A 27,840-nucleotide genomic window follows, 5' to 3' on the forward strand; every position below is an offset into this window, starting at 1 on the left:
TTGGCATTTCTCATGCATATGTCAATTACAAAAGGAACAAGGTGATCGTGAATGATATGTTAATAGATGAGTGGGTGTTAATTCTGTGTTAATTTCACACTCATCAGCAGACAGAGAGGGATCTGGAGTGGCCTTTAGGCCTTTTGTAGAAATGAAATTTTTGAGGGTTGAAAAGACTGGAAAGACATTAATTATTGTCCCCCAACAAAATGCAGCATCACTCAACTCATTTTGTGGCCCAGTTTGCCTGGTTTAAATCTATTGCTGGTTTGGGGGAAGACACTTGGTCACATGAGACTCACCATTAATCCCGGCTTGCCGTCCAAGCCAGACGCTCCCTGTGTGTTTATGGAGGTATGAGTGACATGAAGAGTGGGATTAGTACATAATGAACACAGCAAGATGGACAACAAATAGTAAACCGGGTTGTTAACACAGTCAGGAAACCATTAAATGGGCAGGACGGCAGCGTGTGAAGTGGGTAGGGCTGAGCAGGCAGGGTTGATTGCAAGAGAAAAGATAGACAGACAGACAGACAGACAGACAGACAGACAGACAGACAGACAGACAGACAGACAGACGCCATGAGGGGACAGGAAATGGAGAGAATGAACTAGAAAATGTGAGGCAGAAGGGGGCAGGGGGCAGACTGGGACACTGAGATCCCAGATGCACAGCTACTTACAGGGAGGCCCAGGGGTCCTCGGTCACCCTTATGGCCAGGCTCCCCTCGCACTCCCTTCAAGCCGTGCAAACCTGGTTCCCCCTAAATGCAGAGGAGCAGCAGTTTGGTTCAGGGGAGGAAATGTTATGTATGTGGGATGTTAACAACGCGCTGCAGGCCTCAGGCACTTGACTGCAATGTCAGCATTAAAGAACAAAAATGCAATATTTTGTTTCCTTTTTGACATGGTGAATTAAATGGTCCCTAGGACATGGGAATTATTTTAATGTATTCAAAGAATATGTCTAGTATAAATAGTTAATTGCCAGTTAGCTTATGACTTATTCTGTATTCGCTTCTGTTTCATACGTTTCTATGCCTTCGAGGAGGTGCGCTTTAGGGGTTGATCACAAGAATCATATGTGAATGTCTGGTCACGAGGACAGCAGGGGCCATGCCTAAATAGTGACTGGACGATTTGATCTATGGAGCTTGCTAATCTCAAAGTCAAATCACTGCAAAATATGGCTATGAAACTAAGATCAATCCATTATGGCAACATGAGGATGCTGAATATCTGATTTTATATGCAATTGCTGAGTTTTGTGAAGTAAAATATAAAAATATATATATATGTAAAATATACTTGTTGTAAAATTGCTTTCTATTTATTTTGATGAAAACATTCTTTGTTTGGTTTTACGAAATGTCAGTTGTGCCATACTGTCAGTTTTATTGGCACTGTGTGATATAAATTACAGACACAAACTGATCTGATTATATCATTTTCTGTTTGTACAGGTATCTACAGCATGCTGTTATATAAGAAATTAAGACAAAGTGATAGGCACAAAATCAGCCATTTCAGAAAGTGGTGGGCACATGTCCCCAACGCCCCCAGCATGCATTACACCTATTTTACAAAAGATTTCTTTATTTTAGGACTTGCCTTGGGTCCAGGGAATCCATGTGGGCCCTGAGGAACATAAGTGAGATAGGCATTAGTGCTTATTGTATCATGATTTGGCTTTACATCTGAGACCGTAGGACATGAAGGTGTTCTATTTTATTGTGTTACACAAAACAGAGAGGTTTCTTCTCAGATATCTCCTGCATAGAATTACTGCTATGCAGGAGATATCTGAGTTTGAAGTTGATCTAATCTGCATATTTTCAGTAATTAACTTTTACACTTAAACCTAATAATAAAGAATGGGTCTTGCAAATTCGCAAAATAAGATCATGATAAATCCTTACATAATTGTTTACACATATGAATTCAAATAACATCACAGAATGGTCTTTAAAGTCAATTACCTCATTTAAGCTCTGCTCTGCTAAAGCATGCTATTATTTGCTGTGAATTACTCATCTATGTTAAGGGAGCAGCTCAGGTTTAATCAAAATGTAATAATAACTGCGAGCTGTTGTAATGTTTTCACGTTGGTGACCTTATTGCCAATTAAACTCACCATTGGACCAGGGGGCCCGTGCGGTCCAGCTGATCCGGGTGCACCTACAATCTGTTATTAGGAGAAATATGGTCAAACGCTATTGATGCTACAGCATACTCAGTGCTTGTTCATGCATTTTGGTTGAAGCCTCGGGTCTGCTGTGCTTACAGAGGGTCCTTGAGGTCCGGGTGGACCAGCCTCACCCTTCTCTCCTTTCAGCCCATTCACACCCTGTGCACACATCATCATGAAATAACTTAATCTGATAACTCAGCAGGCCTGTAGACCTTTCCAGAATGTTGCGCTACGAACGATGTGTGGTGAACACGTGCGACGTGGAGGGTTTTTTCTTACTGGCAGTCCTGGCAGTCCGACTGCTCCTTTTTCTCCGGATATTCCTGGCATTCCCATGTCCCCTTTCGAACCCTTGTAACCCTGGGAATAGCATTTAAATGTGTAGCAGTGTTATGATGTACCATGAAAACTATACCCATAAAAGTAATTGAATAAATAACTACAGGCAGTGGTTACTGAGAAAGAAAACGATGTTTCTTTTTTACCCTCTCTCCATCAAGTCCTGGGGGGCCTGGAAGACCTGGATCCCCCTATGAAAAAATGTATATTATTTGTATAGGCCTAAATTCTGATTAGTTTAGCCTGATTTCCTGCAGCTTCTTAACAGATAAGGCATTTGGGCACTGATGTTAAAGTTGTTTAAAGTACATGCTGGATAGCCTGTACTTTGTGTTCATACAGTATTGAGTCAGCTGAGCATTGTTAGTACCTTGATGCCCTGAGGCCCAACCGGTCCCGGGGGCCCTGGAGGCCCCTAAATGAAAAAATAGACAAATATATTAGTTGCAATCTGTTGATTTTCAGAATTGTGTTTTACTGTGTTGAGTGACACACGTTTGTCAATAATCAAAAGACAAAATGGCACATATATTGATGGAGGGTGTAGTATATGCCTTAGACCAGTTGAAATAGATAATATTCATTCTAAAACATGAAATATCAACTTAGTTATAAAGCATGCTTCACATGTTTGAAGAATGGAAATACATTAAATTATTAACTTAACATGATTTCCAGCTTTGTTTCAAAGACAACACAGGATGTGGTTCACAAGTCCTGCATGGTCAAAGACGTCGAATTTCACGTGGACTTTTGCATAAATCACAACGGACCTCTCCGTGTTCCCAGTCTTGCTTAGGTATAGCTGTCATGCAAGGGTCCCATTCATTGTAGCTGGATTATTTGAATAATGCCCTTCCATTTTAGGCAAGCTCTTGATGCTTGATGATATGCCAACAAATGTTTAAGGGCCTCAGCAAATCTTTTGAAATAGATCTGTGTACAATGTACAACGCTTAATGTGATCCACTGTTTTCCTTCCTTTGTCTTGGAATTTTGTTTAATTTTTGGGAAACCTTTAAGCTTTGAACCCCACTGCCTTTGCTCCCCAATTGCTTAGTTGCAGATGGCACGCAGTCCGTGTGTGCATGTGTTTTTCATATGCATCTTTGCAAGTATTTGCGCAGACATCTGTGCTCTAACTTCATAAGAAATCTGTTTGCAAAGCATCAGGATGTACACACAGGAAAACGAGGAAGACGGCATGAGGAGAGTGGCAGCAAAATGCCTCTGGTTCATGTGGTTGGCAGGAGCAAGGCGTGTAACACTGGAGAGGCGGTCAGCGGCACGGTGCTGAGCCAGCACAGCGGACCGTGCCCGTAGTCACAATGCAGACTGAGAGACGAGAAATGGTCCGACTGGAGCACATCAGATATTCCAGTCTTTACCTTTGTAACTAGCTGAGTTCTGAAAGATGGATGAAACTGCAACTTCTGAAGGCTCTGCAAAAACTGCAACCTCATAGGCATATAATGCAAAACTTCTCTACCATCCAGACATGGCATGGAAGCCTTGTCATGGTCGTTTCTGCTGTCTCTTATCCTCAAACAACCTTGCCGAGCTTGAAGAATGAGTTTCAAAATGTTGTTGCTCTGGCCTTGAGTTGTTACAAGCAGGGTAATATTCAGAGTTGGAAATTAATACGCCTGCTGACTCTGTTGCATTCAGAGGGCTACACGGACCATGCCAGTTCCAAAGCATCCAATAAGGTCTTTATCAGGTCACCGCTTCCAGACGGAGCATGAACAGGAGTACAGAGCTTCACTGGTTGGAATGTAAAGACGTTACTTCAGTGAGAAGGCTGAATAAAAGTCTTTCTGTGTTGAAAGTTTGTTTTTTGTGCGAGATAATTTTGCACAGGATGCATACAGATTACCACATGTGTTTTTGTTTGGAGATGATGAGGGAAATACAGCCAGAGTCATTTCATTTTCTACTTTGGAGCTTTGGGGACGGTTTTTATTTATTAGAGCATGTCGGGTCAGTAATTAGGACAAAGTAAATGTTATTTGAATCACAAGTCGAGCGTCAGAGTCTCAGAATGTCCCTTTTTGTTGCTGTTCTGTGACTTGCATTAGTCAGAGAAAATGCAGAACTGCACTCACTTAAAGTAGAATGTTTCTGTTCCTTCTTTTTTTTGTAAACTATGTCTGACTGGATTTAATTCCAGAAATGTATTATAGAGAACACAACAGTTTTTGTTTTTTAAAGTAAGATTGCGGCATGACAAGACACATTTAAAAAATACTGAAGACATTTGAAAATATTTAAGAAATTCCAAATGGTATATAATTGGACACCGCACTTAACCTCCCTCAGTGAAAAACAACTCACCCATGCCAGGTACAAAGAATGGGACCCAGACCTCCCATATCCTCTTATCAGGGTTATAGGGGCCAATATCTGTCTCAGATATTACAAAACTCTTACGGCAGAATTTCATACGCCTTCTATGCTCTTCTCAAGTGTCAGTCTAGCCTCTAAACCGTGAACTCCGCAGCCCTTAATAGCTTTACGGCTACTGTGTAATATGGTAACTAGAATGTCAGATGTTAGAACACGTAACAGTCTCTCAGCACAGCGCTGAAGTTCAGTGACTGGGCAATGGGGTATTAGCAGAGGAACACATTCGCGGGGAGAGGGCCGGGTCCATGCAGGACAAAGTGCAGTACTCATATAACACAGACAAGACGGAGATTTATTACCGTCACTGTAATAGCAGCTATCTTCTGCAGACAGCCACAGGGCAGGAGGAGGTGAGAGATAAGATTACTAGTCATGTCAGCCCTCTTTGAGGGAAGAACAAGCATTTTTTTTTGCATATATCATTTAAACAGTGGGCTGCTTTCTGCTGACCCTTCTTTTTTTTAGTGCTGTACATCAAAAATGTTTGGTGACAATCAGGATTTAGACAATTAAATGACAAACTACTAAACAGTAAATAGCTGTAATTTCTTTTGTATTTGATCAAATCTTTGGTATAGAATGATGTGGATCTGTGATACCAAGAATATATATATTAGACTGACAAAAAAAACAACAACAAAACAATAAGGCTTAAGAAAATCAAGTCAAGTAAATAAGGAGCCTTATTCTGTCTCATTAATAAAAAGAGAAGTATGTGTTCTGACCTGGAGTGCTTCTTGGATGTTGCCGTTGTAGTCGATGATTTCAGTTGTGCCCTGTTCACCTTTCTCTCCAGACAAGCCCTGCATAACCACCATAGACCCGCTACAGACGATAATCTACAGACGATAATCTACAGTGCACCCCACTGAAAACGCTGCACTTGGCTGGACCACTCAAACCTCACTGAAAACATGATAGTCTATAACATGATACTGTATACTACGTCTGTACGCTGGACGTTGCATTGGATACTCACTCTTGGTCCTGTGAGGCCTGTGTCCCCTTTGTCTCCAGTATCCCCCTGTACCAATAGAAAAGGGCATTGCATGTGTGTGTGTGCGCGTGTGTGTGTGTGTGTGTGTGTGTGTGTGTGTGTGTGTGTGTGTGTGTGTGTGTACTAATTTGACAGTAAAGTAAGTACAATTTTCAAATTAGTGGAATTGCCTTATTGCCTTAATGTGAGTTAAAAAAGCAAAGCGCCCATCACTGACCTTTGACCCTTTGAGGCCTGGTGTTCCTGGATCCCCCTGAGCCCCCTGAGTTATAATGAACATAGCAAATATCTGTCACAAATACACTTACATCTTTGGATTGCTAACACTCTGTGAAATGTAACTACACAAACCCATTTACTTTACTCGTTGAGACATTATTTATGTCTACAGTATTATATTATTTATTATTATTAATTTTATTTTTGTATATATTCACAGGGTGATTTTTTAATACCTATTATAGTTGTAAAACCTATTACTTAGGTGGGAGGTCTTAGTGTTTCTTTGGGAAATGTTTAGACTATGTAAAGGTATCTATACAAAAATAATTTATTTTTCACCACAATCTTATATAGGTTCAAAATCTGAACACTAGTCTCTGACTCATTCAAAGCCATTCATTTTCTTTCCTTACAAAGGTCTGGCTAACTCATTAACTTCCAGCCTATACCAAATGACAAGGGTCTTCATGTTCAGTGAAAATGGACCAGTCAGAACCCCATTAGAATTCTGCCTTTTTTTTGTCCTGTGTAATGGACTCTGGACCCATTCAAACTTACTAAATTCTCCCAGGTGGAAGTTACCACTAGGGGGAAACAAAAGCTTAATTCATCCCCTTGGGCAATGCCCAGGATCCCTCTTTTATTTTTTCCTGCAGTGATGATCACGGTACCCATTATCCACTACTGAACCCACAACAAAGCTGACCTTGGGCCCAGCCGGTCCAGCCTCTCCACGCTCCCCCTTCCCTGGTGGGCCTGCCTCTCCTCGCTCTCCCTGTGGAAAGATATTCATTCAGGTGACTTTTTGATCCATCTGGGTTCACCATTGTTCTGATTCATGACTGTGTAATCCTTTTTTAATGTCAGTGGATACACAAACTGTAAAATCTCTCATGACCATTTGAAAAATGAATGCTCTATGGACATTTACTTTAGATTTGGACTAAATTATACTGAACTAAACTAGAACTTTCCAGACCTGATCTCTCTCTCTCTCTCTCTCTCTCTCTCTCTCTCTCTCTCTCTCTCTCTCTCTCTCTCTCTCTCTTAAGTCTTAAATCTTTTGTCAACATGCAGTTCACTTGATGGCTGGCCTATTTGCTGGTCTGTTTCTGATATGTGTGGCGTTTTGTATAGAAAGAGCAGTAGAGGGCAGTATTGAACCATTGATTGGATCATTGATCAGGAGAGCCTGACCTTCTTCACACTATCTTTCCCTATAACATGTGAAGGTCCTACATTACCATTGTCCGTTGAGATATGTAACATGCACAGCCAATAAATTCTGTCACCAATCTGAAATTTCAGATTGGATTGACAGAACTTAAAATTTCCTTGTTTTATTTAGACACCCTTCATTTAGACAGGCCGATCAAAAACATGCGTTTTGTGATGAAATTACAAAACACTAAACTGTTCAGCATTTATAGTGTCCAGTCGCTTACTTAAAAAATGCCCTGAGCATCTGTATCTACCCACCTTGGTTCCTGGAAGTCCTGGTAGGCCTGGCTCACCCTGAGGCCCAAGGTATCCAGGCTCACCCTGAAGTGAGGAGAGTGTTGTACGAAATGAGAAAAACACGACGACCTTCAAGTTTTAGTATACATAATGCACAGCTATAAATATCACCTCTGAACCTTCAAATACCAAACATTTAAATCGAAAGTGTCAACCAGAAATAAATGTTGCGGGTTTTATATACACTAATGGCTTGCTTATCTTGGATGGGAACATCATGATAAATTTTAAGACTGAAATGAATGTAAATCTGTCATATTTTATTGGTTATTGGTAAGTTTAAAGTCTTTCAGGTGCCTCTACAGCATAGACAACTGCGTCGGGTCTTACGGTGGGCCAGCCACCGAGATAGGACAATAACATTCATAATGCTGATAATACATTCTGCGCAGTAAAACTGGATTTTGTGCCTCTGAAAAGGATGCGGCATGAATATTATGCTGGCAGGAGTGCAGTCTTCACAAAACAGTCTCAGCCAGAGGAAACCTGTTCAAGGTTCATGGATAGGAAGCTATTTTGAGATACAGATTGCACAGTACCCGCTGGTCAGGCATCTGTGTTGTTTTTAATACGAAAAACTAAAACTTCTTAAGCCATTTTGTAATGATTGGTACTATTTTATACCAACATACATACATATATTCTTCATCAGTGCCTTGTAAAACATTTAACACCACAGAATATGTTAGTCAGGGACTATGTACTGTGCACGTATACAGGGAGTACATTTAATGCTTCCATATGACATAGGCGGACTGTGCTGTTAGGTTGAACTTGCGGCTCTTTCTGCTTCCTCATGGAAGCGGACAGGGCTCTCAAGGGGGCCAGTTGTCTCTTCATACTACCTCTACCTGTCCCACTAACCTTTCATTGCGTGTATGAGATTTGTTCCAGCATACACATTTCCATTAAGTATTATCATCCAATACCATTAAGTAACCGGCTAATTTATTAACTTTACTAACTTTATTTTAGTTTATAAAGCATAAAGGTGACAAAACCATCTGCTAATGTTATATGTGCTCTCAAATGTAGGGTTGAAAAGTTTTTCTCACCATACCAGCATAAAACCTGTATTTAAAAATCTGAACAGGTTCAGGGAAAAGGAGTATAGTATGACACAGTGCAGTCTTAAGCTGGACACCGACAGTTTTCATTGTCATTGCTTGCTGGGGTTTTCCGCCTTTCTTGATTTGAAATCAGTGACTATGGGAATAAAGTACAGAATGGCAGCTTTAATTTGAGGATGGTTATATCCATATTATGTGAAACAGGTAGCCCTTTTATATGTAGCCCCGCCAGGAACCATTAAGTAACCCACCAATTATCTTCTCATTTGTTTCTGGGCCTGCGGTGTCACTGCATCATTAGTACATGTAAAGGAGAGCCTGATGTGTCATTTGCATCCAGAGGCCCATCTCTGGACATTCCAATAAAGGAGCCCATCATAAATCAGAACAAATAGCCATGACATTAGGTATTAAAAGCAGGAATACCCTGGCCATCATTGTAAAACTGACACCAATATCAAACAGCTTGAAGACCACCACTGCAGCCACCACTGCAGATGAGTGAAACTCAGAGTTCTGGGACAACGTCTAGGAAACGAAGCTTTGCCCTGTATCTGAGTGACAGGATGGGGAATGTGGAGGGAAAAAGGAAGTGCTCATGATCCAAAGTATGCGTCCTCATCTATGAAGCATAGTGGCAGGGAATATGCATGACTGCCAGGGATACTGCCTCACTCGTCTGGTGGTGACTCCACATGACAGCCGTGGGTTGAATTCTTAATTGAACTGAAGCATCTTAACTACACAGATGTGAGCAAATGCCTCAAAAGCTAATTTGTGGTTTCACCATATGTCACAGACTTCAGGCGGTCATCGGTATTAAAGATGACGGTTTTGTTTAAGATTGTGTTCATTTTCCCCAATGGAAGGAACGCTGTATAAAAAGGCCTGTGATTTCTATATTCAGAGAAAGTAGATGCAAATATTCTCAAATTAAAGCTGACATTCTACGCTTTAATGTCAGATCCACAAGGCTGGAGTACCAGTCCAAAGCAACAGAAATCTCTCGTTACCTTAAGGTGGCATAGTACTGTATGTTTGATATTTGAAGTTTCTTCTTATCTGATGTGCCTTTTAATTATTTACATCAGAAGACTAATCATAGTAAGTATTTGTCAACCTAAGTAACCATGCAGTAAATGAATACAAATTTGCCCTAGAATCATCAATTTCAGAGTAACATATGGGCATTACGTTAGCAAAACTGGTTAGCATCCAAAAGCAGTCAGCCCCTAAGTAAAATTGTTATACAGAATGGGAGGGTATTTTTTACAAGACCAACAGGTTACAAGCAAGGGCTGCAGCCAAACAAGCCAAAATAGCAACAAGTTATCTCGTGCCTGTTTAAGCATTCCTTACATTCACACATTATGGTGCTCAGGCAAAGGACCCTATTGGTGTAACACAGCGATACATGGCAAGAGATGGAAATGAGCAATATTTATTATATAGATTAAAATAAAATGTTTGCACATTAAAAAAGTACACTACACCATATCAGCTGGCTATCTGGCCTTTGATGACTGGTGATGAAAGGATATAATCAGTATTATCAGTGGAAAAGCCCATCTCTTCTCAAAAGTCTAGACTAAGATCCATCTCTTCTCTTTTGTTCTGTTGTTTGCACTGCATAAATGACTCACCACAAATCACAGCGAGCTGCTTTTGGCCCTTGTCTGGATAGCTAATTAAAATAAATCTTAGCAAGCTCAATCCATAAATCTAATAAATCTGGTCAACCAAAAAATGCAATCAATATGTAGATACGCTGTCACAACGAGCGCAGTGGAATAATAATGAGTTGCTGGACTGATACTGTACTGGCCACTCTGCAGTTGCAAACTGGGAATGAGTGTACAGATAAGTTAACTCCTACAGAATTACCACACACTTAAAATCAACTCCTAATGAATTCACTTTGCATGATCAATTTTTTTTTTTTTTTGACTAAGCAGGAATTAATTCATCACTACTGTTTTTTTTCTGTGTCGAGTCAGGACAAAGACACGGCAACGTTTACCTTTATTCCGGGAAGTCCAGGTAGCCCTGGAAGTCCTGGCTCTCCCTACACAGGAAAAGTGCAACACATTACAGCCAAGCCAAGCCAAGCCTCAACCCCTGGCCATGAGCCTGGAAAACCAGCTCAGGGGCGAAAGGTTTCCACACTGTCCACTACATCGCTATGTTAAATCCTCAGTGTTTGATCACTGTGACAATCATTGCGATTCTGTTTTGAAAGCTAAGAGGCACTGGGCATCTAATGATGTTTCGGTTGGGTGGTTTCCATGGAAATCTTGCAGTCATTTTGGGGAATTGCAATACTTTTGGTAGTTCATAGTGAGTTAGTCACAGCGTGCTTGTAAAGTTAACATTAAGAAAGCCTTAAAATGGAATGTTAGACCATGTTTCTGAATTCTGTGGCTACTCATTCTTATCTCTGAGGTCACTATCTGTCTTCATTAAAAATGCAGATATATGATTATTGCTGTAAAGGCTTCAGTATATCATGAGAAAGTATAAGAAGAAAAGCTCAATCCTTAAAAGCATGAACGTCATGTCAAAGAAAAATTGTAATTGTTAGTTAGGCATTCATGCTCTATTAAAATGAATACACATATGGAATGTGAGTAGGAACAATTTTTAAAATTGCCATGATAAATAGATCCCAGACCACAGATTGAGAGTTGCACAATTCCACTGCACATCCTTAAAGCATAGAAAATGTGATTAAATGTTCTCCACAGAAATAGCTACACTCCCTAGCCTCACTGGATTTCATGCGTATGAAATATTCATTGAAGATTAACAGTTCTTTAATAGACAATTGGAACAAGATATAAATGCAGTGTGATACTGCATAAGAAAATAGGTAGAATGGCTGTGGTGCAAAATTCAGTGTCCATGTTGGGCTCACTGTGGTGCTAGAGCCTGTAAAATCTCATTTTGCCTGTATTCTCCATCAACAGATGTTACTTTTGGCTCCAAGGAGTAAACAGCACAATACAATGCACAAAGCAGCCTAAGCAATCACTGAAACAAACTTTCAATGCTATTTCTGTGTCCATTTCTGATGAATGTTGCTTTGGGTGAAGGAGTATGTTTGTACATTAAAACAAGGTGTGTTTGGAACTACGTATCACCTCATGGAAGCGAGTTAAAGGAAATAATTGCTCTTAAGTTTGTGGCACCATAAGCAAACCTATGCTGACTCAACTCCAATGTCTAGCCTAACATGTCAGAAAATATACTCAGTTTATCGTTAAGGTACTCTAGTTCATTAAACATGTTATGCCTAGTTGTGCATATACCTAATTCATTAAACATGTTAGCATGGGTCTGAGCCACATTTAGGTATTGTCATTTTACCTTTTGCCCACTTCGCCCTGGCTCACCCGGTTCACCCTGTAAGGAAAATTTAAATCATAAGACCAAGCATGACATTAATAACCCAGTAACAGGTATAGTAAACCAATAACACTTAGGACTGTTGCAGCCTAAAGCCAGAAGTGATTCTGTACTCCAATTTACCTTTATACCAGCAGCAGAAGATCCTGCATCGCCCTGTAGAATTAAAAATGATTTAATTTCACATCTACCAAGTACAATTATCATGACAAATCTTATGGAAGAGGCTCTCTTTAGGACCCATTTAAACATGCATGTCCCCTTGCCTTTCATGAGGTTTATGAATAATTGAGTATGAAGGGAGGAATACACCTCAAAATCGCACTACAATTTCCCTGTCCTCATCTTGAGCATCAAGGACAGAACAATATGCCCTTGTAATAAATCTACTTTTGGCTTTAGCAGAATTTAACCACAAACAACAGCTTGACACCAAAAAGAATTATTGCACAAGCACATCTGGATTTGTGACCAGTAAAAAAGTGTTTAAAGCAACATATTGTATAAGACTGTAAATATCTGATCTGCAAAGCATCTGTGTCCAGTTAAGTGTGTGCGCTTCCAAGCAGATCACTGACATCCGGAAAAGTGTGTATTTTGATTTCTGAGTTCAGTCAGTAGGAGAGAGCTGATGTAATTTATACACAGGTGCAACAGAGAATCTGTCAAAGTCCATCCTACAATAGCTATACTTTCTGGATGATATACTGTCCGAGAAAGCACTAAAATGTCCAAGCATAAACAATATTACAAATGATTTAAAAGACTTAATCTAATACCCAGTGAGACCATAATATTTAATTAGCATTTAAATAAATTATAAAAGAATGTGTTTATCATTGTTTGTATAAATCAAAGATGTATGACTTGAGGTCATGAGATCACTGTCCAATAAAATAATTTGCATCACACACCCTTGACCCTGACAGCCAGCAAAAATATTGAAAATATCTACAGAGTAAAATATTAGGAAAAAGGACCTGGGTAATATATGGCTTGAGATTGAAAAATGTCAGATAGGTGAAAGATGAGCAGCTATAAGCTGGGTAATAGTCATGGCTCACACATGGGTTATAAGCCCGTTCATAGCAGTTATTACCTGTACATCATCAGTGAAGTGGCAGGTGGTGAGGTTATCTTACAAATGACTTCAGTTCTGGGTCATTTCACCTCTGTCACGCTTACTGGATCAGCAAATCAGTGGAGCCAAAAATGTTATTACTGGGGCATTATCACCATCTATAGGTTTGTCCTAACTTTGTCATGGGGGAAGAGGAGGTGGGGGTGTATTCCGTGTTTTGTGTTTCATTCAGACTGTCACCTCATCTCATTGCGCAAGCAACTATGGCTATAAGAATGGCTTTGAAGAACAGTCAACCTCAGCTACCACCCACTGAAAGTTTTTCAGCTTTAGCAGCGTGATAATTGACCAATGGCAGAAAGATGTTGTTTCAGGTTTGTGAATCCGCAGCTGTAACAGTTAAGGTCAGTAGCAGAGAGTTAGTGAGATGATTAACCTAAACCTAATGGATATCTGCTGGCTAGGTAGCTGATGTTAGCTGCGTTTAGCTTGCTATCTAAGCATTAGCTGATTTAACTGTATTTGAGCATTGGTGTGAAAATGCAAGCTTTAGGATGCAAGATTTGATTTTAGAATCTTTATTCCCTGCAGGGTCATGGCACCAGAGCACTGGAAGCTCCAGTGGACTAGCTCATTATTCTGACCTGCTGTGTTTCAAAGGAATGCCCGCCGACCCTTATCCACATCTGGTTACCACGTCTGGGTCCCTCTCTGCTGCCTGTGTTGAACTTCAGTCGATATATTAGGACCTCATTTTATGGGTCTGGCCTCTAGTTGTTTGCAAAATACTGTATATTTTATTCCGTCTCTTTCCAGAGAGGTGGAGTGATTGGTCTTTTACTTGCAAAAGCCCCCACTGCTGTTAATAGTACAAGCAGCTGTGTTTTTGTACATATTTTGGCCTGCTGAGACATCTAATCTGACTAATGCAACTGTTTTCTTGAATGTATACTCCTCTTACAGAAATTTGAAATTCTACAAAAATGCTCAGTGTTTTTGACAATTTCTGTGAACATTGAGAATTTCTTATGATTTAGCAGATTGTTGAAGATGATACAAATGTTGGGACTGAATGTTATGAAAGCTTGGTTAAAATGAAATAACAGTAGTCAGTCGGTTATTCATTTTTTTCTCTGTGTCAGCTAAATTAGAAGTGACACCATACTTTGTTTCAGCCCCAAACTTTGTAATGTCAGTACCTCAGAGAATTCTGCTGACGGTCTTTCATATGCTCTGAAAATTATTACTGTGGCTTGAAACAAATATAACTTTAAACATAAAAGATCCTACCCCTTGAACCTTCAGTGTTTTTCCCATCTTTTATGCAACTGACAAAGAATCCCTTAAGATACTGTAAAAAAAAAGGCCTGGCTTGTCTTCAGGGGTGCATGGTAACTCTCACCAAATGGGTCCTTCACAGATACTCTCAATGTGCAGTCAAAGTGCTGTAGCCATGTCCCGTAGCTACCCAAAGACACGACCAACTCCTGTATGTAGACTCCTGTATGTCTCTGTACAGTCCTGCTCAATAATCAACCTGGGGGGAACATGCCAGGCACTTTCATTGGGGTGTATCATATTTTTTCTTAGTGGAACAACAGAAGCAAAAACATGTGGCCAATAACAACACTTGGGAGAGGGTTTTGGGGGCTTGCATGTGCAAAGGGGCAGCAAGCAATTAGCCCTGGTGGGAACAAGAGAAAGGGGTGAGGCTGGGCCTTCTGCCTGGTGGTGAATTTGTGGTTCCACTTCACATACGCTCTGTGCTCAGAAGTCGCTGAGGAATGCCTGCCTTGGCTTTTATGGGAGTCATTTATTGGAGTGCACAAGGCATACTTAACTGTGGCATTTTTTTTTCCGGTTAGCCATAAACTGTGTTAACAGTTACAGCTGGATATGGCTAAGAATCCCATCCTGTTTAACCTACCACCTTCATGACTTCTTCCATCACCTTCATTCCATTTTATATGGCTGTTTCTGTGAGCTGATGCACAGTGGTAGATGAACCCTTGATGCTGAAATGGGTGATAAAGTGTAAAGAAAACTTTAAGAAGGATTATTTTAAAATGGCATGTCTGAACGCCCCAAGACAATGCTCATCTCATTTTCACTTTATAGAGCAGTATAAACATTAAAACATCATACCTCAAAGTGCATTCCGCTGCACACCTGTTGATTTTTGGCAGACATTTACACTGGTAATTGTTCATCACATCTGGACACAACCGAACTGTCTGTCTTGACTTTTAGAATGGAAACTACAATCTGCAGAAGTAGCTATCAGAAATGACCGGTGCCTGGTACATATTTTAAAAACCTTGCAGTTACATTCATTGCCCCTGGTCAAGTCTGCATAGACTAACATGACATGTCAGATGTGAGCTTGGATTATATAGAAATGTGAGTTTGAATTGTATAGAGATGTCAGCAGTTAATCAGCACAAAAAGATTTGATGGAGAATGCTGGGGGTGATGGTGAGGATGATTACAGAAGGTACCGACTGTAAAGCAGCTCTGCAGCACTTGACGGCACTTTGACTTTTGAAATTACATGTCATTATGTTATTACCAGGCGAAGAATCTGACAAGCTCCTGACAGGCGGAGAACCATAAGATTGCATACTTGACATGCAGTATCCAAACGCTTCAAGGCAGAGGACCACCGGAAAGCAGAAAGGAAAAGCGTGCTCAGAGGCGCTGTTGCATTACCCGCGGGAGAGGCCTGCATGTTTTGAAGCAGGTCAGTCTTTGTGGTGATGACCTGATAAGTTCAGACAGAAAGGAGAGGCAGCTACTGATGCAGTCACAGGACTCGACTAATGGTACAAAAAGTGCACACGAGCTAGGTCTTAAGAATCAATGGCATTCTATTTCTTTTTCATTCTGCGCTAATCAGGTGCTAGGTAACATTACTTCTGGAGCACTCTGGTCACCTGACCCCACGTGATCGAAGCCATGCAGTGAACGCAACTTCTGCCACAGAAGATTGACTACAGTTCGGCTGGGTTGTTTAAAACTGGCCTCTTAATGATTGCTCTGAATGGAACACGAGAATCTGGACCCAAGGAGGTCCTCGATGGTTCAGAGGCAAGTGTGGCACTGCCAGCAGCTGCTCACTGCCAGATGCCAGGTTGTAGGCTATGACCTCGTGATCGTGACTCGCAGCCAGGAGACTATGCAGTTGGCTGAGACGCCATCCTCCACAGCCTGTGTGTGAACCAGTTGCAGACTTTATTTCTGCAGTGTTTTGGCGAGAACAGTGCTCTCCCATCTCTGTGAACAAAGGTTAAATAAAAGCTGCCCCTGCATTGCGAGTCACAGCATATTTCACACCCTGTTAAATATTTACACGCATGTTTAAGGACCAGGAACTAAGCTCTTGAGCAGAGTGAGGAAGACATCTTTTCTGTGGATTATCACTACAATATACAGATGTTTACCATTTTTGCCCATCGTACTGGTGTAGTTTCACCCTTAGAAAGTAACCAAGGTCAGTCCATGTGGGTATGGCATTTCGTTGTTATTAAGCATCACAAACATTTTTCACCACAAAGCTGGTATCAGATCTACACTTCCAAGGCCAGCATTCTTTTCTCGCATTCATTCTGGTCCCTTCATGCTTTTACAGACCGTATCGTACATCCAGAAATGCTCTTGCAAGTCTCAATCCATGGTATCATCATTTATTCTCCCCATGTTGCTCAGGTGCCACTGTGCTACCTTTGCGGCCAGACTGCATTATATTCTCCTTGGGTTTAGAAATTCAAAGCTTGGCATGCCCAAGTTGGACACATCCACTGTTAGATTTTCACAATGAGTTATTGCCAAAAACTTGTGGAAAACTTCAGACATTGACTCCATATCATGAGTAAGGGTATTTTAACTGTACAGACAGGTCCCCAGGTCTTATGGACTTAGTGGTGAGTCACAAGTTGCATGCCTGTTCTCATCAATTCTAAGTCTTGACAGGACATGATGGCTAATCTGGCAGGAACAATGTCGTTAAGTGTGTATCATTAAGTGACACAGAGTGAATCACTCTATTGATGATGACTTTCTCCCATCTCTCTTAGACATGTGCACACTCTAGACGGTGCATGTCCTTTGCTTTCCTAGTGAATCCTATCAAATTGAAATGGTTCACATTTGGCTCTCAAACTACATCTGATTTGAACCATCTTGTTTTAAATATTAAGGGAACACATGAGCTAAGACTGGACTCAACAGATTTGCATTATTTCACTATGTGTCGTTTCCAGTTACTCCTGAAAAGGCACTAATGTTGAGATGTAATTCATATGTGCAGGGTTATACTATACGGACACCATGATTAATGTCTGGAGGCTTACAGGCTTTCAGTCCTGTTCCCTCTGTTTTCTAGATACTAGAGTACAATAGGAGCTTTCTGCTTGTCTGCAGAGAAAAGCTGTAAGGCATTTCATTTTCCATGAGACCAACTTCCGTATTCATATTTTTTCCCCCTTTGGTTAAGCTACTTTATTGCAGCTAGGTAGTCAAGATCAAAGTCTTTCTAAAGCAACAAAGTTTTATCATGCCCTATTTTCTTTTCAGAGCTATTTTCCATGCATGGAAAAGGTCCTGCATCTGTTTACTACAATGCCTCTATAATTTGGCCACAGTACTCACTACCACCTTAACTAAGAATGTCCATAAAGTTAACCATATCAATATGGTTGGATACTAGTACGTAAGAAATTGATAAATAGACAATGAGTACTGTCCTGTTGCGTTGTCAGTCTGTCCTCACCAAGTGAATGCAGTTTTCAGAAAATACCCTCGAGAACCACAGTATCGTTGTGGACGTGGATAATTTTATATATCCTCATTTGTTGATGGTAGGGAGGTAAATAGTTTACTGGTATCTTTCTCTTGGTGTCTTGCAATTTTAGAAGTAGGCAAATGTCCAACATGTTTGGGAATCGTTGTAGCCAGCACAGAGCATTCCAACATGGAACAAACAACAGCAATTGTGTTGATCTAAGTCTTATGAGTTGGTTTACAACTTAGCAACAGCCCAACAGAGGTATTACTAGAGGCGCTGATGTACACAACGTCTTGACTATGCAGCATGTGTTTGACAGACTGCAACTTTTTTCCTGTGCTGGCACTTTAGTTTGTTTTTAAGTGTCAAAGTCATCAATTCCATATGCCTCTAAATGTGCAGGTTTACCTTCTCGCCTGGGTCTCCCTTCTGGCCCTCCTCTCCCAGGTCGCCCTGGATAAAAAGGCAGAGCACACAGTATTAAACCACCACGCAGGAGTTCAGTAAGATCTACCGCTCAATTATCCAGCCTCTATTGGGCCTTCGTGATTTTAGAGCATTATCACTGTTAGGCAGTATCATTCATTTCAGATTAGTGATAATGGGCTAGCAACATTGTGAATGAGAAAACTAAAAACCCAGCAGGGCAGATTTGTGCTTTTTTTTTTTGAAGCACAATGCCAGACTACTGGCAGCATGCTTAGCTTAAGTTTATAAAGTTTGTAAAGGTTTAAGTTTATAAATATGCAGTAAACAGGCAGGGGTGCTTACACATGCCGGCCACCTACCTTTTACCTACACTACATGGCCACTTTATTAGACACACCTGTACTAAAGTTGCATTCACTAACTGTACCATAATAGACTAGAGCCCATCTCATGGTGTGCACGGCAGGGTGATGTCAGGTAATGTGGATGACAGCAATTCTGAAAATATACTGTGAACATTTTATAGTATTCTATCTTTATTATTAAAATAAAATGATTCAAAGTATTAAAATGATTAAAACTGACACATTGACTGGAAGGAAATGCCTTTGCGCTGGCATGGTTTGTGTAAATTATACTGCCAGTCCTCTAATCCTTTTTCTTCTCATGCTTGATATGGTTTTTTTTTTTTTTTTGGAAGGGGCGGGGGGGGGGGGGGGGGGGGGGGGGGACCATAAATCTGCATATGTCCAGACTGAGAGATGCTTGTTACTGCTGCCCTGACCAATGTGACAAAGCACTACCAGAGACTGACTCACAAAGTCTCTCCCTACCTCTTCATCACCACTGTACATTTTCTATCTTCAACATTTTTTGGTAGTGAATAGACACGAGTCTGGTGCTGTGAGATGTGCCGGGGTGGATGTCAGTTCTTTATTTGCATATGAGCAACATAAACAATCAAATTATTTACTGATTAGGCCTTTGGTCAATTTAATAATAACAAAATTAGCCAAAAAACACGATTTAGGACACCTCCTTAGTTGGATTGCTCAGGCCTCTTGTTTTTAGGAAGGGGTTTGTTTCAGTGTGGCTAATGAGCATAGATACACTGACAAGGTGCAATTCTGTCTTAACACTTTGATCTGGATTTTATATATATATATATATATATATATATATAAGAGAGAGAGAGAGAGAGAGAGAGAGAGAGAGAGAGAGAGAGAGAGAGAGAGAGAGAGAGAGTTGTAATGTTATTTGTATTGATCAAGGTGGATGCCAATCTAAGGATAGGGAACTGCATATGTAACTTCTTGGCTAGCCATGGCTGTTATACCATTTAGCTGGATTTATTATTGATCTGCATTGTGAGTTTGCTGTTTGATATCATTCTGGAGAGAGAGCTTGACATGGCTTGTCTGGGACACTGATATCCTGCCTTGAGAATTCATGGAGGAACTTTACCTTTTCACCTTGATCCCCTTTGTCACCCTGTTGGGGAAGAAAGCACCACATGTTAATGTTCAAGGGTCAGCAAGGGCTCTAGTGAGATAAAATACACCTAGCCTGGATAGATCCTATCTTGAATAAGTTTTAATTAAGGGATGAAGCTCGTGTTACAGATACTCTATCCACAGATAACGTCAGCAATAATAAACGACCTATTCTTCAACTGATGTGACTCAGTTTTAGAGAAACACTCAGACTAAGACACATTAAGTAAGACAGTGTGCAATGGTGACACAGGTAACAGTATTGTGAAATGAGATGTAAATATTTGTACTGATGAACATCTACATTTGTATGGGAATCCAGGGGAATGAAAATATTTTTGTCAGTGGTTGATAACATTCAATTATTGTAATTTCTTGCAACCACAATGGCAACGTCTTAGTAGAATCACATGGCAGTTTTAGCAGATGTCAGAGCATCTGTGGTGGTGTGATGCTTACAAAAATCCACTGTGTTTAATGACACAATGTCCAGCAATGTTTAAGATATGAAATGGATCTCGTGGTTGGAGAGGAATCAAGTACAGTAAGTGCCACAAACCTTGGCGCCAGGGATTCCATCTAATCCCGGCATACCAATCTCGCCCTACAGACAACAGAACACACAAGGTGACCTATTCGAGCCCTCCACACAGGAAATGGGAGGAAGGTAAGCAAGAAGACCATGAGGGCACAGGTTGAGATCTCAGAAGGCTCACGGTCAGCTGCCGTACATCGATTTCATTTGTGTTCACGTGCAGTGGTAGAAGACGGCGGGGAAGCGTGGCATTTTCGTGTGCGCTGCTCTCTTTCTTCGTTCCAGTCACTTTGATTGTGTAATATGCCACAGATCTTATTGTTTATGATCAGTTAGGATTAGGGGACATTCAAGACGTATGTCTAGGCAGTTCTGTACTTAACTCTGCTTTCTGCCCAGCAGAGCAAATAGGCACAGGATGCAATTGCCAAAAAGAGCATCAAGGTAAGTGAGGAGTAGCATTGCTTCCGATCTGCGATTCAGACAGTGTCACACTTTATTAAAAAACAACTTACATGGGATTTGATAAAAGACTATTAGAGATGCAAAGATGTCACATATATTGAAGCTGGAGATGCAGTACAGTTCTAAAGATAATGGATAATTGTGGCAAAGCTTGAGGCTTTTAATTTTACGCAAGAAGAGATCATCTGTTGACTGCAGACATAAGATGTTGCTATAGGAGATGAACAGGTTCAGTGCATTGATTAAAATAAGTTAAGGTAATCTGTATCTCATTCTGAAAGAATTGTAAACGTGTGTCTCTTTACTGCTGTCAGAAGCTGAGGTGAGTGCTGTATTTGCAAAGTCAAACCAAAACAAGGCCTGTAGGCATAATATAGTCCCTTGCGGAGGTTATCAAAGCATCCTCTACACATCTAGCCCTTGTTTTCACAGACAATTTGAGCTATTAATGTTTGAGCTATTAATGGCACTTTTCACACGATCTGTAGCGGGTGTCACTTCAACTTCACCAAGACACTAATTCCAAAGAACACACACTGCTGGCCAGCTGGTGTATGCACAGAAGCGTTTGGCTGAGGAGGCAGGGCCTTTGTCCTGTCAGCAGCTCTGTATGTCGCTAGCATGCAGGGGCCCATGCATCTGGACGCTGTTCATTGACTCCAGTTGGGCTTTCAGTATCATCATCCCCTTTAATCTGGTGTTCAAGGTCCAGCAATAGGAGGTCTTTTGTCACCGTTCCCCCCGCCCAAAAAAAAGCTGGCTTGGTGCTCATTCACACATGTTTAGCAGACTGAAGATTGTCCACAAGAGGGAGCTTTAGCATGCAAGTAGGGGCACTATGACAGAATGCAGCTTCACATCAAGGGCACATTGTGTCCTTGTTATCTAGACTCTCAAAGAGTGAAGGTTAATGATCCTGCGCCCTCTGCTCTGGCGCGCAGCAGAGACTCCTCAGGACTTGTCTTATGATCACTGCTTGGCTCGCTCTGCATACTTAACTATTGGCTTTGCAGATTACACGTCTGTGATTTTATCACTGCTAGTTATAAATTCAAGTACAGGGGAGATATTGCCTTTGTTAAATGGTGTGGCAATAATGTTTTTAATGTTATTAAGAGAAGAAAAGTGATATTTGATTTTTGGGAACATACGATTTATTTGTAAACCAGAGTCGGATGTAAGCACACGCAAATGCCCCCTGCCTGACGTGAGCAGAATCCCCCCTTCTGCTCCGTTTGTAGCTCAAATGGAAGAAAATGTTCCCAAGAAGAAGGAATACGCTTGCAAATTCCAGTCCCCTTGGTGTGAGACCTTTCCCCTTTTTAACCACTAGCCATGTCAACACACACCATGCGTTTTGTAAGACCTGTTGGGCCAACTCGAGCGTAGAGCACGGTAGGGAAAACGACGCTATCAGACAGGCTAACTAGCTAACTCTGCTAAACAAGGACAAGCTGTGGAGTCATGCGGAACAAGTTCTTTGTGTTATTTGTCACTCCGTGACAGTCCAGGTCGGTTATTGTTCTTTAAGCGTTTGCCTTTGCTATACCCTTCTGTTAGGGGTCATAAGCACGTAATTGTGTTACTAATTAACTGGTCAGTCTATCTCCTCATTACACAAACTCATCTCTCACGTTTGCACTTTACTTTTTTTACTTTACTTTACTTTTTTTACTTTACTTTTTTTACTTTACTTTACTTTTTTTTACTTTACTTTTTTTTACTTTACTTTTTTTACTTTACTTTTTTTTTTACTTTACTTTACTTTTTTTGTGATGTAATTTTTTGTACACTTTGTAAATAAAATCTTTGTAAATGGATTTTACTATATGCTATGAATTTAAGTCTAAAAGTAATTTTACATTCACACCCTTGTATTTATTCTATTAAGCTGTGCTGTAGGGGTATATGGGAGTGGGAACATTGACAGCAGCCATTTGCCAGTGGCTTCCTCTTTTTCACAGCACAGTGTTGAAAGGTATGACAGTGATTGTATGTTCTGTAAGAGTTAAATATGAGGGGTCCAATGTTAACATCACAAATCATTTTGCATAAGTTCACATTTGGAGATTTACTATCTAGTTATGATTACATTGAGGTAAGGCAACGTGGACATGTTTTTCCCTTAGAAAAAAAAACTGGAGAGTGGTACACACAGCATATAAGACTATCAGTGCTGATCTCACCATCATAGAGGAAATGCAGACTGACTAGAATGTACTAATCATGGGGGACTGGAGTCACTCATTCAACAAACTCATTATGTTTCTATGTTCAGGTTGACCCACACCTCCTCTGTGTAAACTATATATATATATATATATATATATATATATATATATATATATATATATATATATATATATATATATATATATATATATATATATATATATAAATTATATATATATTTTTTGGAAGGCACTTTGCTTGCACATCTGATAAAGGACCTCTGTCAAAAAGGTTCTGAATCTCTTTTTCTCTCTCTCTCTGCTTTTCTCATGCTCCAAACATTCATTCTTTAAATATAAATGACTATTTTCTGGTTTTCATTCACTTTTAGTTTCCATTTAATATTCTGTATTTTCTTTTGATCTCTGAGCGCTCCAAATTAAAACTCCACTGTAGGAATCTTTTACAACTTATAAATGACAATAAAGCACTTGCACAGCTTTAATAAGGTGGTATAGCCTCAGAGCTCCATTTCATTAAGCCTAACCCCATATTTCAAACTCATCTATGGAACTGGGATTTACATTGTTTCCTAAGTGAAGGTGGCTCCAATCAGAAAGGTTTTTATCAGTGTGCGGTTAGTTTGTCTTTTCTTATCTTTTTAAACGTAATACCTATTGTGTGTCTACAAAGTACACCTACTTTGATGTTTTTTTCATTCTCTCATAACCATGTGGAAATTTAAAAATTTTGATTGAGGTACAACTCAACATGGAAGATGCAATAACATATCAAATAATGCTGTTGGAAGCAAAGGAGGACCGGATTTGCTCAAAACAATTGCATAACAACTTCGGGATTAGCTCAGGGTTTGCTATCAGTCTGTTCTCTGGGTATGTTTTACTTGGCCAGTGTTAGTGAGGCAGTGAGATTAGGCCTTCAGGCTTTTAAAAAAAAAATTTTAAATAAAGGACTCAGTGGTGTTGTGTTTTTGTGTGTTAATACTGGGATATTATTCAGTTGGAGTTGACGAGACAGACTGTAAACTTAGTTGACCAGGTTTGTTCCAGCCTTGAAAGGGTTAGACAGGAAATCATTTTAACCCCCTTAGATCTTAGATATGGGTATTATTAAAGCCTTAAGGCAGAAGGTTGGTGAGCCATAATAACAAATATAATATGGTTTGCAGTGAGCTGAAATCGCTATTCCAGACCCTACGATTTAGGCTACATAATTACATGGCATAAGTAATCTGTAATCTTACCTTTAATCCATCGATACCTGGGATGCCAGATGGCCCTATGGAACCCTACAAGTTAAAAACAGATTAGAACAATTAAAAAATAACATTCAATTCAAATGACACCCTTGAAAGTCTTGAAATTGGCTTTCTTTTCTGTTCATCTTTATTTGGTTGGTAAACATCTCAGAGTTGTGCTCATATCTCCTCAATAAACACTTTAACCAAGCAACAAACTGGCACCACTGTTCAAAAAGGGAACAGCTCCTCATCAAAGTGTGAAATGTCTCTCTTGTGGGGCCTTACAAGACACAGCAGTGCTAACAGACTGAGTTAAAAATAGAAGCCACAAGCACTTAAAGCCTTTGATTCCCCTGTTGACCACTGAGCATGGGTTGTTAAGAGTGCCAGAACAAATATTTTGTGTATTGAGGCTAGCAAAGGAGGCCTGGCACAGGGGGCACTGACTAGACAGAACTCTGCTGTGTTTATATGGTTTTGAGCTTGTCTAGCAATGGATTGGAGTCTTTAATTACCTAACACTCTACATGTTGCGGTTAACAGATGCTTCACTTTAGCAATATAACCTTACCAGTGTGGAGCAAGGTATGGTATTTTCATTAACCATTCTCTTACTATAAAAAAATGGATGTAAATTCAGAGCTCATTAACATCTCTTATTTGTACCATCAGCAGTTTGCAAAGGAAAACAGATCAAAATATTTTTTTAATGAATGAGATCCAGTAAGAGAGCACAGAGGAAAGAGTTTCTGTTGGCAGTGAGGGTGTAACCTGGGGCTAAGCGAATGAGGGCCTTAGTTGGAACGAATACTTTATGAGTCATTAATGCAGCCATGTGTCATTGGACCCCTGAGTAATGGGGGAGTCTGGTGATTACAGAAGGAGTGTCTAATTATCTTACTTTGGAAAACACTTGGAACAACTTGATGGCAAGACAGAATCACTGTGCTGTATCTGTTTTACTTCCCAGACCCTCAAACTGATTTTCCATGTGTGTATGTGTGCACATATGTATACTGATCTGTCTGATATTTACTTGCACAGCTGATGAAGGACCTTTGTCTGTTTATTTGCTCCTCTACACATCTAACAGGTTACATATCTAACCTGGAATATTTTTTATATATGTAAGAGAGACCTTTGCTTGTTTTATAAGTTTATAAGTGCACTTTATTGTCCACAGTGTTTGCAAGAACAAGAATCCGTTCGATAAACCATCTGCGCTCCCTTCCTAATCCCACTAGGCTATATCTTGACATAATCATGTTTCTTTCGCATCAAGGTAAGCAAGGTAAATGTCTTACATTTAGCTTAAAGTGGAAAAGTTCAACCTTTTAATGTTGCTTCCTGTACCTATAAACTGACATTTCACTTTAAAACATAAACATAAGGCAGACATGGTTCACCTCTCCTAACATTTTCATGTGTTTGCAACTAGGGTTTCACATAATTACTCAACTCAGCACTGTTTTGCCATAATGTGTACTGATAAACCTGTCAAATCATCTAAAGACTGGTTTCATCGTGATTCTGTTTTTGAATCCCCTCTGAGAGGGGATGACTTTACAAGAATTAAATTAATCTAAAAGGCAGTTATGAAAATGAGAGTTGAAGGAATACTCAGAACACAAAATATCTGACTGGCCTTACTACTTCAGATTATTTTTGCACCAATGCATTTTGTCATTATATATCATTTTTTACATTACTTTCTTTGTTGTTCCACAGCTCCAGTGAAATTTCCATCATGTTTATTGTTTGCCTTCAGTTGCTCTCTGCAAAGTGCCCAATTGCAAGCTATTGTTTATTGCTCAAAAAACTGTTCTTGGTTCAAGCCTTTTCTGCAGTTCAGTCAGCACCCTGCATCTAGTAACCTTCAAACAAAGCCATATTATATGCACAAGATATAGTGCTCAAGTGCATATATCAGTATGTATATCAGCATTTCCACCTAATATGAATGCATATTTATGCTTCTTGCTAAATTAACATTGTGACAAGTCACTCACTTGCCACCAAAGATATTTGAAAAAGGAATAGCAATCTGGCTTGTAAAAGTTGGCTTGTACTCTACCTTGGTTCCTGGAGGGCCCTCAGGTCCCTGAAAGACAAGAAGACAGAAAAGGAGTCATAAGGCATGAAATAATACAGCTTGCTCTGCCAGCCCAGTCTTTAGAGACTATTCGCCCTGCCCAAGCAAAGTTTGCACATAGTTAAAGTAAGCCCCGAGGCCTTTTGGTTGAAACAAAAATCACAATCGAAGCCTTGTTTCAGATTTGAATGGAAAAAAGAAAAGCTGTGCTGTTCATTTAGCCTGTTCCTTTGCAGAATCAGAATTACGAACTGTAGTCTTTAATAAGATCTCATTTCTGATGATGCCCACTATCTGGGCGATTATTATTATTATTATTATTATTATTATTATTATTATTTTATTTTATTTTTTATTTTTTTGTGACAACCTTATCCTGTCCTGTTGTTGGTGCAGAATATTGTAGTTGCATGGTTCAGATATAAGATACTTATCTGCACAGAAGTCCACAACAGTAAGTGATTACTATGTCTGGCGTAAGGGGCAACTAAAGTGTTTCTTGCCCCCAATATCCTGCCCTCCAGGGGGTCCAAAGTGGGGTTGAATGGCCAGGTATGTGTGAACACTCACTAGAATATCCTCCCTGGTGATTACAACAAGAGTTCTTTCTCAGTGTGAGGACATCTTAAACCCTGCTTGAGGTCAGACAGGGTCAGAAGGCCACAGTGTAACTTGAGTCTGCATGAGGGACTTCGTCCACCTCAGAACAATCCATGAGTGACAGGACAGGACTGGGAGACAAAAGAAGTCAAGGTTCTGTCTCCCAACAGCCTTGGCCCCATGGACGTCACGGGGCCGCTGTGCTTTATCAGCCTCCCTGCTTCTCTCTCACCATGCATACGCTTGCCAAAACCAAAACAAATAAAGACTTGTGCCCCTTGTTTAACAGTACGAAACTGTCATTTGGCTCATCAGAACAGGTCTCCTGATTCCTCAGAGGATGCCTGCGCTGCCCTGCACAAGGCCATAGCATGGCATGGATCGAGAATGCCGTTATCTGTTTGACAGATCTTGGCTTGTGCAGTCTAATTGAATGTCGGCCCTGTGTTTGACCATGGCGATGAATCATGGTGTATATTGAGGACACGCTCAAGCCATACTGGATGTATCAAATTTAGCACTCCCTCTGTCCCCCCGTGTGATGGATTTCTCAGTAAATAGTGCATTAGGAGCATGAGATTGTCCATATGCCTGCCGACAGCCTGTGGTCTCTCCCTACAGACATTACATCTTGCCTACCATATATTCTACACAGGTCTTAAACCAAAGCTTTGTTCTAGCATTTACAGGATCTGTCATTGATTTAAAGAAAGAACATAAATGAGAATATAATTATAAGGCATTGATTCAAATGATAGAGAGCTATTTTCCTCTCCTCT

The 27,840-nt window shown here is 40.2% G+C and overlaps 1 protein-coding gene across 4 annotated transcripts in view; it reads right to left on the reverse strand.

The window, feature by feature from the left end:
- Positions 1-27,840, reverse strand: part of LOC113577343 (collagen alpha-1(XXV) chain) — a 136,230-nt gene that overhangs the window by 10,560 nt on the left and 97,830 nt on the right. For 3 of the 4 annotated variants that reach the window (XM_027009934.2, XM_027009933.2, XM_027009936.2), the window contains exons 10-31: positions 26,444-26,470; positions 24,373-24,417; positions 20,496-20,540; positions 19,908-19,934; positions 18,423-18,467; positions 12,274-12,306; positions 12,112-12,147; positions 10,766-10,810; positions 7,637-7,699; positions 6,864-6,932; positions 6,153-6,197; positions 5,918-5,962; positions 5,664-5,741; positions 5,238-5,261; positions 2,903-2,947; positions 2,679-2,723; positions 2,473-2,553; positions 2,287-2,349; positions 2,137-2,187; positions 1,614-1,640; positions 686-766; positions 303-338 (exon numbers count right to left, since the gene is read on the reverse strand). In XM_027009934.2, coding sequence (XP_026865735.2) covers positions 303-338; positions 686-766; positions 1,614-1,640; positions 2,137-2,187; positions 2,287-2,349; positions 2,473-2,553; positions 2,679-2,723; positions 2,903-2,947; positions 5,238-5,261; positions 5,664-5,741; positions 5,918-5,962; positions 6,153-6,197; positions 6,864-6,932; positions 7,637-7,699; positions 10,766-10,810; positions 12,112-12,147; positions 12,274-12,306; positions 18,423-18,467; positions 19,908-19,934; positions 20,496-20,540; positions 24,373-24,417; positions 26,444-26,470 — 1,056 coding nt within the window. The remainder of the gene's footprint in view (positions 1-302; positions 339-685; positions 767-1,613; positions 1,641-2,136; positions 2,188-2,286; positions 2,350-2,472; positions 2,554-2,678; positions 2,724-2,902; positions 2,948-5,237; positions 5,262-5,663; positions 5,742-5,917; positions 5,963-6,152; positions 6,198-6,863; positions 6,933-7,636; positions 7,700-10,765; positions 10,811-12,111; positions 12,148-12,273; positions 12,307-18,422; positions 18,468-19,907; positions 19,935-20,495; positions 20,541-24,372; positions 24,418-26,443; positions 26,471-27,840) is intronic. The other variant, XM_027009935.2, reaches the window with a different exon arrangement.

Source organism: Electrophorus electricus, chromosome 19 (assembly GCF_013358815.1).
Source record: "Electrophorus electricus isolate fEleEle1 chromosome 19, fEleEle1.pri, whole genome shotgun sequence".
Taxonomy (NCBI): Eukaryota; Metazoa; Chordata; class Actinopteri; order Gymnotiformes; family Gymnotidae; genus Electrophorus; species Electrophorus electricus.